Source organism: Notamacropus eugenii, chromosome 4 (assembly GCF_028372415.1).
Source record: "Notamacropus eugenii isolate mMacEug1 chromosome 4, mMacEug1.pri_v2, whole genome shotgun sequence".
Classification (NCBI taxonomy): domain Eukaryota; kingdom Metazoa; phylum Chordata; class Mammalia; order Diprotodontia; family Macropodidae; genus Notamacropus; species Notamacropus eugenii.
This window is the reverse complement of record NC_092875.1, coordinates 149,535,117-149,550,738: the sequence shown is the minus strand read 5'-3', so window position 1 is coordinate 149,550,738 and position 15,622 is coordinate 149,535,117. Positions and strand designations below refer to the sequence as shown.

Below are 15,622 nucleotides of genomic sequence, written 5' to 3'. Positions count from 1 at the left end.
GCAAAGATACTGGAGTTGTTTGCTGTTTCCTTCTCTAGCTTATTTCAGGATTAAGTGATTTGGCCAGGGCCACATAGTTAGTAAGCGTCTAAGGCCAGATTTGAACTCGTGAAGGTGAATTTTCCTGATTCTAAGCCCAGTGCTCTATCCATTGCACCACCACCAATGCACCATCCAGTGCACCATCTGCACTCAGAAACCTTTCCTGATTTCCCCAGTTGTCCCAGTTGCTCCCATTTCTTTCCATTCAATTACATCATATTCATTTTATCTGTATACATGTTGTTTTTCCCTTTTGTCTTTGAATCCATAGCACCTAGCTTGGTGGCTGGCACAGAGTAAGTACTTTATAAACATTTTTTGAATTGAAGTTAGTAAAAAAACAAATCAACCTATGCCATTTACACATAAATTACCAAGTCAGATGGATTTCAGTCTTTCTTTCTCCAGTTATAATGCAGAACAAGACCTTGCTCCCAAGTAAAAGTGTTCTCATTCATCTCTTTTATTGTCTAGGCTGTGATTTAGTCTAATAAGTAAAGGTGCAGGCTTAGATAGAAGGTGAGAGTTGTTGCACAGAACCATCGAACACATATTGGCAGGGGCATTTTCCCATAGATGTGGCGAATAAGTAACCTTGATTTTTTTCTGGAGATCATTGCTTATGTTCCAAATATGGTAATATTTCTGTGCTTAAAAACTTGGGTTTTCTTTTTCTTTTAATTTGCTAGCTGCCTGGTCTCACAGGAAATCTCTGAAAGAGTAGAGATGATTAAATTTTTTGTTGCTATTTTCAGCATAGAAGTGATGGAAACTATTTTTCTAAGCAGATATTGCTGTCTCTCTTATGTCTCTATATGAATTTCTAAAGTCTTTCAAACTTCAATGTCGTTTATATTTTCAAGGATTTTGCTGACATTTATTGTATACAACAGATCTCTCTGACCATAAAAAGAAATTGTGTGTCGATAAATATGCTTATTTTATAGTATCAAACTACTTATAAGTATGATGATTTTTCTAACTTTACCCACACTTTAAGCCCCCAGATCATCCCCATTTTTTTCCTAACTATTCTTACTCTTACTTCCCTACCCCTTCTTGGAACTTCTCATATATGTAACTCAGATCCATACTATTAACATCTCTGACTTTGTCTCCTTATCTGTAAAATGTGGAGGTTGGATTAGATTGATAATTTCTAAGGAAGAGCTTGATGTACAGAACTTTGGATCCGTGAGTCAGGACATATATATTTAACAAATGCATTTTTCCAGTTTTAAGGAAAGAAAAAAAGAAAGTGTAACATTGATTTATGTCCCAAAACCGTGTAAACTCCTTGAGGCCAGAAATTCTTTCCACCTTTATCTTTGCATCTCCAATGTCTGGGAAATAGTGGCTTAATATGTACTTATTGGATAAATTCATTTAGGTTAAATTATTAAAACCCAAACTAGTTTTCATATAAGGCTTACAGAATTATCTTTAAGGATACCTGGAAAGACTAGGGATGAGTGAGGGAGAAGACTACCCATGTGCCTAAGGCTATTTTTTGGCCTGTTGTAACTCAGGCAGTCATTTACCTTCCCTTAAATGGGCAAGAGCAGGTTCAAGAGCAAGCTACCTGCACCAATTGACTGGTTCTATCTGGGGATATATATTTTTTTCTTTCCAAATTGACATGAGAGTAAAATCTGAGTGCTTTAGGAGGAGGAGGAAAAAGGCATAATTCTGTGTTTAGATATATTGCCAAAATACTAAGTGTTAAACAATGATACTGTGAGATGCTGTGGTGACCCAGTCCTTAGCACTTATTTCCCTTAGATCTCTTATAGTTCTCCAAGTCTATGATTCTTTATATTGTCTCATTTATTTATTAAAGAATGACAGTGTATAGAGAGCTGGCTTTGGAGTCTGAAAGACCTGGTTAATCAAGACCTGCTTCTGACACATATTAGCTAGGCAAGATGAGTTGTCACATATGAGTTGTTGGAATGCATTAAAGGAGAGAGTTTTTACATTTGGAGTTTCCTATAGTGAAGTCAAAATCCAGATGTATGTGTGTGTCTGTGTGCATGTGTGTAAATGTGTAAATATACAAATAAAACTGCTTTAGGAATGCCTACTATGAAAAATTCCTCCAGGGAGAAAGAATTAGAATTCAGAGGAGGTGGTCCTACTGTCACTTATGTTGATAATTGTTTATTATAGAAATTTTGTTAAATTGTTTCTATTTTGCATCCTTTTATTGTCTTGTCAGTTTCATCCTTAAATATTCTCAAAATGATCAGGCTTAGTTAACTGGTTTTCTCACCAAGATTATAAGGTATTACCATTTTTATAAGACTCCTCTGCTAAAATCCTTCCATCAGATTTTACAAATGAGTTTATATTCTACATTGGTGTTGCCTTTGGCTGCCATATCTCTTTGGTTGCCAAAGGAATAAAATGTTTCCTGGCTGAGATAGGTTTGTATTCTTTCTGTCTCCTTATTGTATCAATTGTATATGCTAAATTTCAATAGGAAATTATTTAATCCACATTGATGCATGCTCTTTTATCCACTGGATGTTTCATGTGATGCGAACTCATTTAAATGTCACATTCAGACTGTTTTAATTGCATTAGCTATATCTTCTCATCTTTGTTTTTTCTTCTAATTTTATATTGATTTTGATCTTTGCTGTAAATTGAATGAACCAACTTAATATAGACAACTGATTCAGGAATGATTTCCATGTCAGTACGTATTTATTTCCTGTCTGTTTAGATGTAGTCAGTTTAAATATTTGTGATATTATTTGGTGTTTATCACATCTAGCCCCTTCCAATGTTCTTCTTAAAAAAGGTATTCTTAATACGTAGGAGCTCAATGTATGTGTAATCAATAAAATTTTGTTTTTTATTTCTTGATTTTGAACCATATTTTCACTCTGCTTTCACACACCTGCCTGCCTTTGCATCGAAGTCACTAAGTATTAAAGTATATGCTGATTGAATTTGAAGGAACTTCTCTAATTCTTCATAGAATTTCTGTGCATTCTTCTTCTCCGTGTTAGGGCATAAATTCTGGTTGCCTTTATGTTGGTCTTTTTGCATATGATCCTAAGGAGTACAGTGGTAAAATTATTTCCTGTTGCCTGAGTATGTAGAACAACCTAATACTGCCAACCCCTTTATTTGATGTCCCAAGGGGAACCTGTGAGCAATTCTTCCATTTGACTGAAACTTTCTTGTACCTTTGTGTTTTATTTATATCAAGGATATCAATACTGATGTGATTTATTTCCTCCACTAGTATGTTAACTCATTGGCCATTAGCTCATATTCAGAGTACCATCAGTTAAAATAAAGTTTATAGGCAATCTAAAAAAAGTGTGATACTTAATACCTGCTGCTTCTTTCTTTTTTCCTTTTTGTCAGTCTGCTACCACTACTTGTCTTAAATTCTGCTCTTGCAGTTACTAGCATTGCTTAACATTCATCACTGTCCAATAGGTTATAAAGGTGAACCTGTTTTCTCTGGGTGGATTCCAAATTGAAAATCTATAGACAGAAAAGAAAGCAAAACAAAAGAGAAAGACTGGAATCACTCTCAGGTGGAAGATGGGTGTCCATATGGTGCAGAAATCAGGAATGTGGTCCGTAGCAATAATTGGATCTCAGTTGTTTTCAAGGACTTTTGATATATTATAGAACTTTCCGTTTGCAGCCCTGACCCTTCCTAATGATAGAAATGGGACGCCCCCTGTGTCTCTCTTTCCTCTGACATTTCACATTCACTAAGACTTGTAACTGAGATGGTCACTCTGGGTGCTTTGTTAACACGCCCGGCATTGTTTGTTTTCACTGTCAGGGAGCAGAAAGAAAAATCCGTGATGAAGAGAGGAAACAGAACAGAAAGAAAGGAAAAGGCCAAGCTGCACAAACCCAATGCAACAACTGTGAGTTTGCCTGGAAAAACTGGGTATTTACCATCAAAGACTATGACCTCATTAGGGAAAGGAAGCCTCAGGAAGGATGTGCGATGTCATGGATAGAGGGAAATCAAGAAGACCTGGGTTCAGATTTTGTCTATGACACTTACTAATTGTGTAACCATGGTCAAATAATTATTTCCAAACTTCAGTTTCCTTATCTATAAAATGGAGGTAATACTTATTGGCTATCTACCTCAAAGAGTTGTTATGATACTGAAAGCAGATAGGTAGACAGGATTATAATCATTAATTTATCAGAAGGGATAGAGGCAGTCTTAGAGAAAACTATGTATATACTAGGGGTTTCCTGAGTTTTCTTGGATCTTGGCCACCTACTGGCTACATCCTCCCCGTTAAAGACATAATCTATGTAGGATGGCAAATTAACACCTCTTATTTGCCTTACTCCATGTGGTCTTTTAGAGCAGCATTTTCTCTGTGGGGAGTTATTGAGCTCTATCTAGGGCTAGGACTGTGGTTGGGATTTCTAAATCAAATGTAACTCTCACTCACTGATGGTTCTGCAATTCTGTTCAGCCACTGATGGGAAGTTGACAGCAATACCCTTACAAAAAAAGAGTGACATCACCTACTTCAAGACAATGACTGACTTGGATTCCCAGCCTGTTCTTTTCATACCAGATGTTCATTTTGGAAACTTACAGAGGACTGGGCAGGTAAGATGCACCTGCCATCCATGGGGATGAGTCATAGAACCTGAAACAGCTGAAATAGACTGTAGCAATGTAGGTTATTTTTTTGTTTGTCTTAAAGTACCCTACTTGACAAAATAGTTCTGTTTACAGAAAGTAGATTTATTTTAATGAGGAAAGGGAGAGGGGAAGAACATTGGAGTGGAAATTACTCTATTAAGGACCAAAATAGATAAAACAATGGAGGAGGATAGAAATGTTTGAAGATTTTAGGGAGTATGAGAAACACTTCTGATCCTTGCTAGATTGGCTTGATGCCATAGAGTGCCACCTAGTGGTAAGAAATGAAGGCACGACCACAGCCTTCCATCCTAGAGCAGAAAGTAGCCTACAAGTCCAACATGGGAAACTGGAACACTTCTCAGTGTGTTTGTTTTTTCCCTGATGAGCTCCTGCTCTTCTCATCAAAAATAAGTGGACCAGATTCCAGGATGTCAAAAAGGTGGTTACTGTGAGAAACACAGGCTAACAGAATAATTCAGTAAAAGAGGAGGAGTTAAAGTGCCCTATTTTTAATGATTCTTTGTCTTCTGGATAGGTTTTCCAAATGTTTTGGAAACATAAATTTTCCTCAGCTGGTGTTAGTGAAGGCTCTGTTGCAAAGAGCCCTTTAAGTTAAATGTGAAAGCACAATATGCAGACTGGGCCTTAAACAAAACAATCCCCACAGCAATCCTAATCCCAAAGTTGTGTGACATGGTACCACCTTGTGAGTGAGAATTTGGAAATGGAGTGAAGAGGGCTGGAACTGGCTGGTGAAAAGAGAGATATGAACTTTTCGGGAAGAAAGAGCACAGTTCAAACAAAACTCAACTTTTGTTTCCATTTGCATCATTCACATGCCCATTCATTAATCAGAAAATAAATATGTTTTTAAAAACTGGATGATAGAAAAGAGTTCAATATATTTTTATAAATCATTTTTGAAATTTTTAAAAATCATTCTTGAGTTATTCGAGCCCTACCCTGAGTAATGTTTAAATTTAGCTACATGGCTCTGTATGGGATAAAAATATTTTGTATACTAGAACATAGAAGTGACTGCCATGTTTGCAGTCTCTTTGCCCTCACAAAACCTCACTACATACTATCCAGGAGAGGGAACAGTTGTGGGAAATTGTCACTATTATTATTTACTAACAATCCTTTGATTCTGGTTTCATGTTAAAGCCCTAAATACTAGCTTTTCCCTTGGCAACTTTCCTCTGTAATTTAAAAAGCCACAAAGCAATTGTAAAATGAAAAAAGACAATTGACTTTGTATGCACAGGCTAAGAGTATGGTTGGAGAAGATAATGTTCTCAGGCCATTATTAACAATTTGGGGACAGGAGGAAAGCAGAACATTTTGACTGAACGTGGCCTCTCGTGCCCATCAGCCCCTACTTCAAAGCAACGCTTTAACTACTGCTTCCTCTGATTTCCCCAAGTCCATGATCCAATCAAAGCTCTGAGAAGAAACGGTGATACCTTTAGATATTTTAATGACCACAGTTACAAAAACTGTGTTTCTTTTCACTAAGCCCACAAAGTCATAACACAGCAATTCTCTGGAGACCAGCTTTCTGCAACTCTCAGGTTTTCAGGACGACCCCAGACTCTAAAAGCAAGTGCAGAAGGAGCGTGGTAGTGAAGGAGCTGGTCTTGAGCACACAAGAACCAACTGACAAAGCAGAGAATAACCAGAGAACTGAACTATAGGTTGTGGCCTATAGGTGGTATTGATTATAGAGTATATGGATTATATAATAGAATATAGTCTGTAGCAGGGGAGCAGTACATTATTTGCATACTATATGCTTACTGTAGTATACTATAATATATTACATATTCCATACAGTATATAATAGAGTATATTTATAAAATGTTATATAATATATTATAGTAATATAATAATACATTAATAACATAGTAAAATATATTATCGAAAACATTGTATACACTATATACTAACAATGTAGTTAGTATACAGTTTATATAATAATATACTAATGCGTTATTTATAATATTATATAACCATTACATATAACATTAATAATATATATTATTAATATATTATGTTACCATAGTATAATGTATTATATATAACATTTTATTATACTACACTATGCAATATATAAAGTAGCATATATGAAATATATAAGGTACATCATAGTATAGTACATAGTAGTATGGTTGATAATCAATAATAATCTATAGATTGTAGTCTACAGAAGAATATATAATCTATAGATTATATAGTTCATTCTATTCTGTAGTAGATTAGTAATATATTCAGAGTATAGTATACATATGTGTACTATAATACATAGTATAAGATATACTACAGTATCTAGTATTATATCTATAATATACAGTAGTGTAATCTATAGTAGATTATAGTCTATAGAATATTATATAGTATCTTATGTTATATATAAGTCATGAGCATATAGCTGGTGATGTCAGTAAAAGACTAACCTTTTAATGCAAAATTCAAGAACTGCAGAAAGAATGATAGAAGACAAGAAATATGAAAGAAGCAAAGAGGAGGAAAGAAGGGGGGGAAGAACACTGGGAATCAGAAGTGACTTTGGGGGGTATCGAACAGCAGACATTCTGATAGAGAAAAAGTGAGTCAGTGACAAAGAAGTTGATAGAGGAGTTGAGGGAGGGGAGGGAAGGGTGGGCAGCACAGACAGTTGATCTATATCTTGATAACTCCTATGGGTAGTATTGTTCAGGCCCTAAGGGAACATCAACCATAAGACAAGAGGAAAGTGGCAAAGAGTTATTTAGATGAGTTTCATTAGCCACTGGTATGTCATAAAACAACTGCCCTTTTGCTAGATAACCTCAGAGCTTTCTCTGAGGACCCAGGGATAAGTCTGGGAGTATTTGCTATCTTGCTGCCTCTGTAGTGCTAGTTCAGTAACTCAGTCTATTAAGCAAGATATTATTCAAAATAGGAAATGCTGTAGCAAAGAATTCTTGAGAAAACTGATCATCCATGCATGTACTAGAAAGGACTTTCAAAGTTATTTTTTCATGAAGATACAATCTGAGTGTTCCTTGTTCGGGGAACTACAAAATGAGGGAAAAGCTTGAGAAAGTTTTGAGTTGGTATTATGTCTGCAGAGGTATTATCTGATAATGATGAAGAATGATCAGTATCTGGAATCAACCTCCCCCCAAGCATATATTATTGAACGGGAGAGAAATATGTCTCCGTCACAGTCCATGAACAAAATTGGTATATGTGAATTAGAAGGGCAAGTACAAGCTGATTAGGAGATACCTGTGATTCTTTATTGCAGAATTTACAGATAATATTTTAAAACTGACAAATCCAAGGACATGGACAGTTAGGATGAAGAGATGATTTTTTTTTGGAGGGTGAAAAAGCTCCTTGGGAAAAGGATGCTTCTCTCTTTTATTCACAAATTTATTTTGCATAGAGACAGAGATTCTTTTTCATTGCTGTTTTTGCCTGAGAAGTTATTTGGCTACACATTTATGAAAGAGGAACATTACCCCCTACCATCCCCTACTGCAAGGCAAGCTGACATCAGGAACTTTTCCAGGAAAATAATTTGCAGGGCTATTATTGGGGCTCAGTAGACATTATATGCTATGCTCTTCTTGGTCTATATCTGAAATTCATCACAATGACCAGTGCTTATTTTAAAAGGACCCTGAATCATTAAGATAAGGTTAAATTATGTTCTGTGTTCCCTATTTAAGAAGGTAGGAAAGAATATTGTACATTTATAAAAGATTATATTTAAAAAACCAAAATTTAGATTAAGAAAAGTCCAGTACTTTAAGAGATAACTTTCTGGGGAAAACATCATCACGAATAATTTATTCTCTAAGGCTTCAAGATATGCAAGGTTTTCCTATGGAACAACTCCCAGGCTTGCTAGCCACTGTTAGGATTTGCCAGGAGTTTCCCAGAAACTTCCAAACTACCACTGACTTACCTCCCTCTAGAATGCTGATGAGGGAGTAGGGATTTGAGTATCCTGGCACTCAAGTAGACTTAGCTAGCATGCCTCCCAGTTGGGCATCAAATGAGAGGACGTGAAGAACCTGTACAGACATCTTGTCATGTCTAAGTTAAAAAGGCCATAGATCATTAGGGGGTGGATGTATAAAGTAGCCTTACAGTTAGTTTTCATAAGTCCCTAGGTCCTGAAAGCCAAAGTGTTTGTCTGTAGCAAGTATGATAACATCTGCTTCACAAGGAGAATCTCATCAAAAGCAAACAAAACCACCTGAGAATTTGTGATAACTTTTTAAAGATCCACTGATTTATTTCCATTCTGCTTGTTTTTTCATGGACCACATAAAAATGATTGATTCCCCTTCCCCCAACCTATGAGATCTCCTTGATGATTAGAAAGACCATCTGCAAGTGTGAACTTGCTCAATTCAGATATAGATGGCTTTGGGCTTTTCTGTTGTTGAGGGATGTCAGGACCCTTTGTGCTCCTTAAGGAATAAACTGAGAAGCCAGAAGTTGATGCTATGAGACCAAGGGGTGCTTTTATATGTCCCTCCTTCTGTCCATGTTTTCATCTTTACCCCATATAACATCTGATCTAGGAGCTGATTCCTTCATGTATTGACTTTAATCCATTACTGACAGAACACACAGACACTAACCCAAAGAAGCTTTTTCCAGTTTCACCACCTTTTGTGGCTTATAGACCTGGTTTAAAAGTCTTCTAAAACAAGCAACCAGTATCTGGACTAGACTGAACCAGAAACAATCTTTGCTTTAGAGTTGTAGTTAATGTGACTAGGCCTTCTTTGACTAAACCCTGCAAGAAGAGATAATAAAAGATACTCCATTAAAATCATTCCAAACAGTATAAAATAATTAGGTTTTAAAAGTTTTTCATTAAGATATAAAAACTTTCAGGGGGAGGGTAATTATTGTTGTTCTGTTTAGATCTGCATTTAAAGAAAAGTATACATGCATGCTGCACTCAAAAGTTTTGCCCTCTTTGAGAAAGGGGAAGAGAGAATTTGGGGGAAGATTGTCGCTTACACAGTGAGTCTTCTCTGAATGACATTCTTTCAGATGGGATATTAGAGCTGGAGTAAAGTAAACCTGTTATTTTTTCTGCAGGCATATTACAACACGGATGACGAGCGAGAAGGGTAAGACATTTAGTTCTTTCATTTCAAAGCTTGGAGGGAAATAAGGGACAGTCAGTTCATGTCAATGGAAATGCTCCATCTGTGTACTCCAAGCAGGGAGTGGAATTGGCTTTTGATTCCTGATTATGACGGAGTTTATACTAAAGACCATTTGAGAGGGAAGCCCAGGAAATACTACATTCCTGTTCTGACTCTCATATTTCTTCTCCTCTCTATGAACTAACTTGGGATTATTGTGTTTTGGGGTTTTTGTGTCCTGAGTGATCTAATTGTTCAGTTTTTCCATTTCAAATAGAATCTTAAGGGGAAATGAAAGAGTCAAGGAATGTGATTGTTCTGAATGACATTTAGAGGGCATCGTATGGTTCATCATGCCATGAACAGCATCTGTTCATGTATGTGTTTTGTGCAGTGCACTGTGCTAGGTACTGAATCTGTAAAGATGAAAAAAAAATACATTCCCAGTCCTCAAGGAGCTTATTGTTGGCTCTTTGTGGAACAAAAGAAGGCAGCAAGGAAGGAATCACTTGGACCTTCTTGGTCACCTAAGCTCACCCACCCTACTTTATTTGAGCATGGGATAAGAATTTGTCATCTCTGTACAATCAAAATGCCAAGGACTCTAGGAGTAATACTTCTTAAAGTGGAAGTAGTCATCAGGCTGTCTTTTATCACCAGCCTTCTCCATATCATACGCATACACATCCTTCATTCCACAGATATTACTGATTGTGTATGAAATGGAAAAGAAGGTAAGGTGAAGTTAGAAGAGAGAGTTAAAAGGGCCCTGGGTACTTTCATTTGAGTCACTGAAAACACAGGCAGCTATTTCACCCACTCTACAGTTCATCTTCTGGTCTATAAGGGAGACAGAAATAGGGATTCTTTTCTATATCCGTCAAGATCCTGGGCAAGTGAGCACAGTTCTTTTTCCTTTTAGGGGGCTCTAGACTTTCACTGAGTACTGTGAACACAGGAAGCCAGTTGGAGACTGGAGGGGGATTCACTTTTCATTTCAAGAGAGGAAGAAAGCAGTCAATGACGATAAGGGTTTACAAATTTTATTATAATTATTTATTACCATTTATATAGCACTTTACACTTTCCAAAGCACCACAATCTTCATTATTTCATTTCAATGAAGTTAGATCAGAAACAATCTTTGCTTTAAAGTTCTAAGTAATATGATCAGAACTGCCTTGGCTACACCCTGCAAGAACACAGAAGCTTAAGAATTGGAAGGGACCTTAGAGGAATCCTTTCTCCATCCCTGACCAGTGGTTATTTAGCCTCTTGATTGATAACCTACACTGATGGGGGCTCACTACCTCATGAGTCAGTACATTCTAATACTGGTGACTTGTAGATGTAAGAAAGTTCTTTTCTTATGCTGACCAACAACTTCTTTAATAACTATTCATCCTTCCTATTCTAATTCTGCCTTTTTTAATCAACAAACCACAAACTTAATCACTCTTCTACTGGACACCTCTTAGATATTTGCAGAGAGTTATGATATATCTCCTAAGCCTTCCCTCTTTGGGACAAACATTTCTAGTATCTTAAGCTGAGTCTTCTAAGGTATACTCTTTTGTCACTCAGGTTACCTTCCTGAACTGATCCTAATTGTTACAGTCTCCCTTCAAACATGGTACCATAACTGGGTACAGTACTTCTGTTTTCTATGATCTAGAAGTGTCTATTCACTCAGTCTAATGTTTTTGGTAGCTCCATCACACTGCCAGTCCATATTAATTATATGCTCAACTAAATCTACCCCTATTCTCTTTTTCTTCCCCTACATAACTTTATTCTAAGTCACCTTAAAATTTTAGAAGTGAATTTGAGTTTGGGGACAGATATGATTATTCTTATTTTCAAATGAGGAAATTGAGGTTCACTGGAATTAAGTGACTTGACTAAAATTACACATCTAGTTAGTAACAAAGTCAAGACCAAAACCCAGGTCTCTTGCCGCTTACCTCTAGTACTTTCATCATTAATCTGTATACAAGTTCATCTTTTTGGTACCTATATTTTCTATCCACTCATCTTTTTACCCCTTAATTATGAATAGCTTTAGTACCCAAGGTATTATTAGTATTGTTAGCATCCTTAATGAAGAAGCAACAGAGAGCCTGAGCGAGGAGTCAGACTAGGAATCAGGAAAATCTGGGTTCAAGTACTGTCTCTACTATGTATTGGCTGTGAGTCCTTGCACAAATAATTTAATCTGTCAGTAATCCCTTCCCCCAAATGACTTTATAAGATGATCATTTTCAGATCCACGTTGGATTTGCTCACCAGAAATTAAGTGGTCCAATGAAATCCTAGGTCTGAATTGTCCTCTTTCCACTACTGCTCCACCCCTCACTACCCTGAGAAATAACTCACTATTCTTTGTGAATACATCTACACTTCCCCACCACCAAGACTTATCTCTCCTCTTTTTTTCCAATCAAAAATCAACAAACATTTATTAAATGCCTTCTATGTGCCACACACTATGCTAGGCTTGAGGGATATAAATATAAAAATAAGGCGTTCTCTGCCTTCAGAGAACTTATATTCTGTTCTTTTCCTGAAGTCTGTGCTTCAGAACACCAGACCATTTTAAGTCATGCCAACCACTCTTTCTATATCACCCTGGACTTCCCTGGTTGCTCTCTCCCTGTTTTTACTAGATGCTAAGGTTCTTTCCAACTTTAGATTCAGTCTCCATCCACATTCTTCTTCACATGCTAATATACTCAATAGGTATTTGACATTCTATATACCTTTTCTCATTTAATCCTTACAACAATCCTGGGAGCTGGATACTAAAAAATTATGATTTTACAGATAAGGAAGCAGAGGCTTTGAGAGGCTAAATGACTTTCCCATGGTTACACAGATAATAAATGGAGGAGGTGAGATTTGAAACCAGGTCTCTCTTGCCTCCAAATTCCACACTTCTTTCTATTACACCAAACTACCTCATAATAAATGTCCAGAGACTGACCAACTGACTGCCTCAAATCAGTAATCCTGGGTCATCTCCAGTCATCCTGATGAACATCTGGTCACTGGATTCAGATGACTCTGGAGGAGAAGTGAGACTGGTGACCTGCACAGCCCTCCCTCACTCAAAACAAAGTCAAGTGCAAGTCACGTCATCATTTCTCTGATGGCATGGTCTTCTTCGGCAACAAAGGACGAACACACACAAATCAGAAAAGTGGACATCAAAAATGATAAATAACATGGTTCTTTTTTATATCTACACCATGGGGTAAACTTTACTTCACTGAGAGGTTCAGTGACTTACTCAAATCTCAAGACACCAGAGACTCGAGACCCTTCTTGCTCATCCTCCAGGCTGTGGAGGGTCCCTATTCACAATTGCAGCTGAATCAGTCGGGTGGTTACCTGAAGAATTAGTCTTTCAAAACCTAGTCCCTTGCTTTCTTGAGCAGAGCATTCATTTTAAAGATACTGAAATCTGCTTTCCTACCAAATTTTCTATACTTCACTTTTCTTATTAAACATAACAATATCACCATTGAAATGAGTACAGAATCCTGTGTTTTATGCTGTCACCAATCTGCATGAATTATAGCATGTCATTTTATGATTTGCATTAAACACCCAGCCTTGCTTTCAGCTGGGGATATGAGATTCCCATACCAGAACACCCAAGTCTTTCCCCAGAGACCTCCTAGTGAGGCACTTTCACAAGGCAGAAACTGTCGCCATTGGGAAACGCTGTTCAGACAGATGCTCCAGCAATAATGAATGCAATTAAAAAAGGAAATTCAAGGGGACATGGAGGCGTAAAGCAACTGGCAGTTAGTCACCCATACCCTAATAAGATCACTAAGGATAGTTAGGTGCTTTTTGAAGTAATAAAGGAAGTGCTCAGTTTGACTTCCCCTGCACAATCCAAGCCTCAGCTTCTTTGCCTTAGTAAGCTTAATGAGCGAGGTTCTCAAAAATCCTGAAATTCCACCTAAGCTACTCACAGAATAATGCCAAATGAGAAAAGAAAGGAGAATAGGAAAAAATGGCTGTTGTGTTCATCTTTCATTTTCAAAAACGACCGTGATATCAGAGAAATGATGACATGATTTGTTCTTAACTTTGTTTTGAGTGAGGGAGGGCCGTGCTGATGAATATCTGGTCACTGGATCCAGATGGCTCAGGAGGAGAAAGGAAAAAAATAAGGAAATGGGAAAGAGTAGAAAAAGAAATAATTCTGACTGCATAGGGAGTCTGCCTAGAGATAAAAATAAGGCAGGAAAGGAAAAACAGGTGAGTATAGAGGAGACAGGAAGGAATGGAGACCAAGGGTATGGAAATAAGGAAAATTAAGAAAAAAGCTTTTTAAGGATGCAAAACGTATGGATTTGTCATCAAATTTTAGAACTGAAAAGGACCTTTGATGTAATCTGGGTCCTTTTGCACCAATGAGGAAAATGCATTCTAGAGTAGTCAAATTGCTTGCTCTCCCTACTGGTAGTTTCTTACCTTGGATTACTTTCAATTTATCCACTATAGATCTTGTTTGTCCATCATTATTTTCATGTTGTCTCCCCCATTAGAATGTGAGCTCCTTGAGGGTAAACACTGTTTTTGCCTTTCTTTGTTTTCTTAGCCCTTAACATAGTGCTGAGCATGTGCTTAATAAACACTTCTTCTTCTTGTGATAGAGCTGAAAGTAGAACTCAGCTTGCAAATTAAATTTAACAAACATTTATTAAGAATCCGCTATGTGCTAGACCCTGTGCTAAGGGCTTGGGGATACAAAGAAAGGCAAAAACAATGCCTGCTCTCAAGGAGCTCACATTCCAGTGGGACAGACATCATGCAAACAACTCTGTAAATACAAGGTAATATACTGAGTTGTCCTTTGTTTTTGAAGAGGACCAAAATGACATCACCATGATAAAGTGAAGCTTCAGTGTGTACCACTGTGGCTGATCAGACCACCGCGAGCTCTGAATGCTCTACCACAGGTTGGGCACAGATAGTCCGTGTGAATATTTGGGGTGGATATCCCAAATTTGTGCATCCTGCGTTTACTTTGTGCTGTCTCAATTCTGTTTCACTCAAGGAGCACAGTACCCTTTCTGATATGGGCACGCCATGCTGAGTGGTCTGTGCAAGTGTTTCCCCTGTCCCACAGTCAAATCCAAAGTTCTTGAGAGAGACCTTGAAAGTGTCCTTGTATTGCTTCTTCTGTCCACCATGTGATCACCTGCCTCATGCTAATTCTCCATAAAATAGTCTTTTTAGCAAGCATACATTTTGCATTCGAACAACATGGCCAGCCCATCAGAGTTGCACTCTCTGAAGCATAGTTTGAATACTTGGCAGTTGAGCACAAGCAAGGGCTTCAGTGTCTGGTACCTTATCCTGCCAGGTGACAATGAGATCAGCACAACAATATGTGTGTGTGTGTGTGTGTGTGTGTGTGTGTGTGTATATATATATACATATATATATACTGAGTAAATTGATCTTGGAGGTATGAGAGATATAAAGATGACCGATGGGTGGTTCACATTCTGGAGAGGAGAGAGAGCATGTACACGAATATTTTATGGAAAATAACAGAAGTATATGAGAAGCACACACAAGCTTCTTTAAGTCCAAGGACGGAGAGATCAGTTGCAGCTTCCTGTCTCCCAATCCATACCTATTTCTTAGGAACAACTTAATGACCAAGTTTCTTCTTCTGTAAAACAACAGATTGACTTCCAGTTGAAAAGAAATTGCCTTTATCTTCAGTACATCTCTTAGC

The 15,622-nt window shown here is 37.3% G+C and overlaps 1 protein-coding gene across 6 annotated transcripts in view; it reads left to right on the top strand.

Moving 5' to 3' along the window:
- GRHL2 (grainyhead like transcription factor 2) overlaps positions 1–15,622 on the top strand; it is a 225,755-nt gene that overhangs the window by 186,447 nt on the left and 23,686 nt on the right. For all 6 annotated transcript variants that reach the window (XR_011965814.1, XR_011965815.1, XM_072603364.1 and 3 more), the window contains exons 10-12: positions 3,857–3,944; positions 4,518–4,657; positions 9,809–9,840. Coding sequence is in view for 4 of the 6 variants with exons in the window: in XM_072603364.1 (XP_072459465.1) it covers positions 3,857–3,944; positions 4,518–4,657; positions 9,809–9,840 (260 nt within the window). In the remaining 2 variants the exon portion in view is untranslated. The remainder of the gene's footprint in view (positions 1–3,856; positions 3,945–4,517; positions 4,658–9,808; positions 9,841–15,622) is intronic.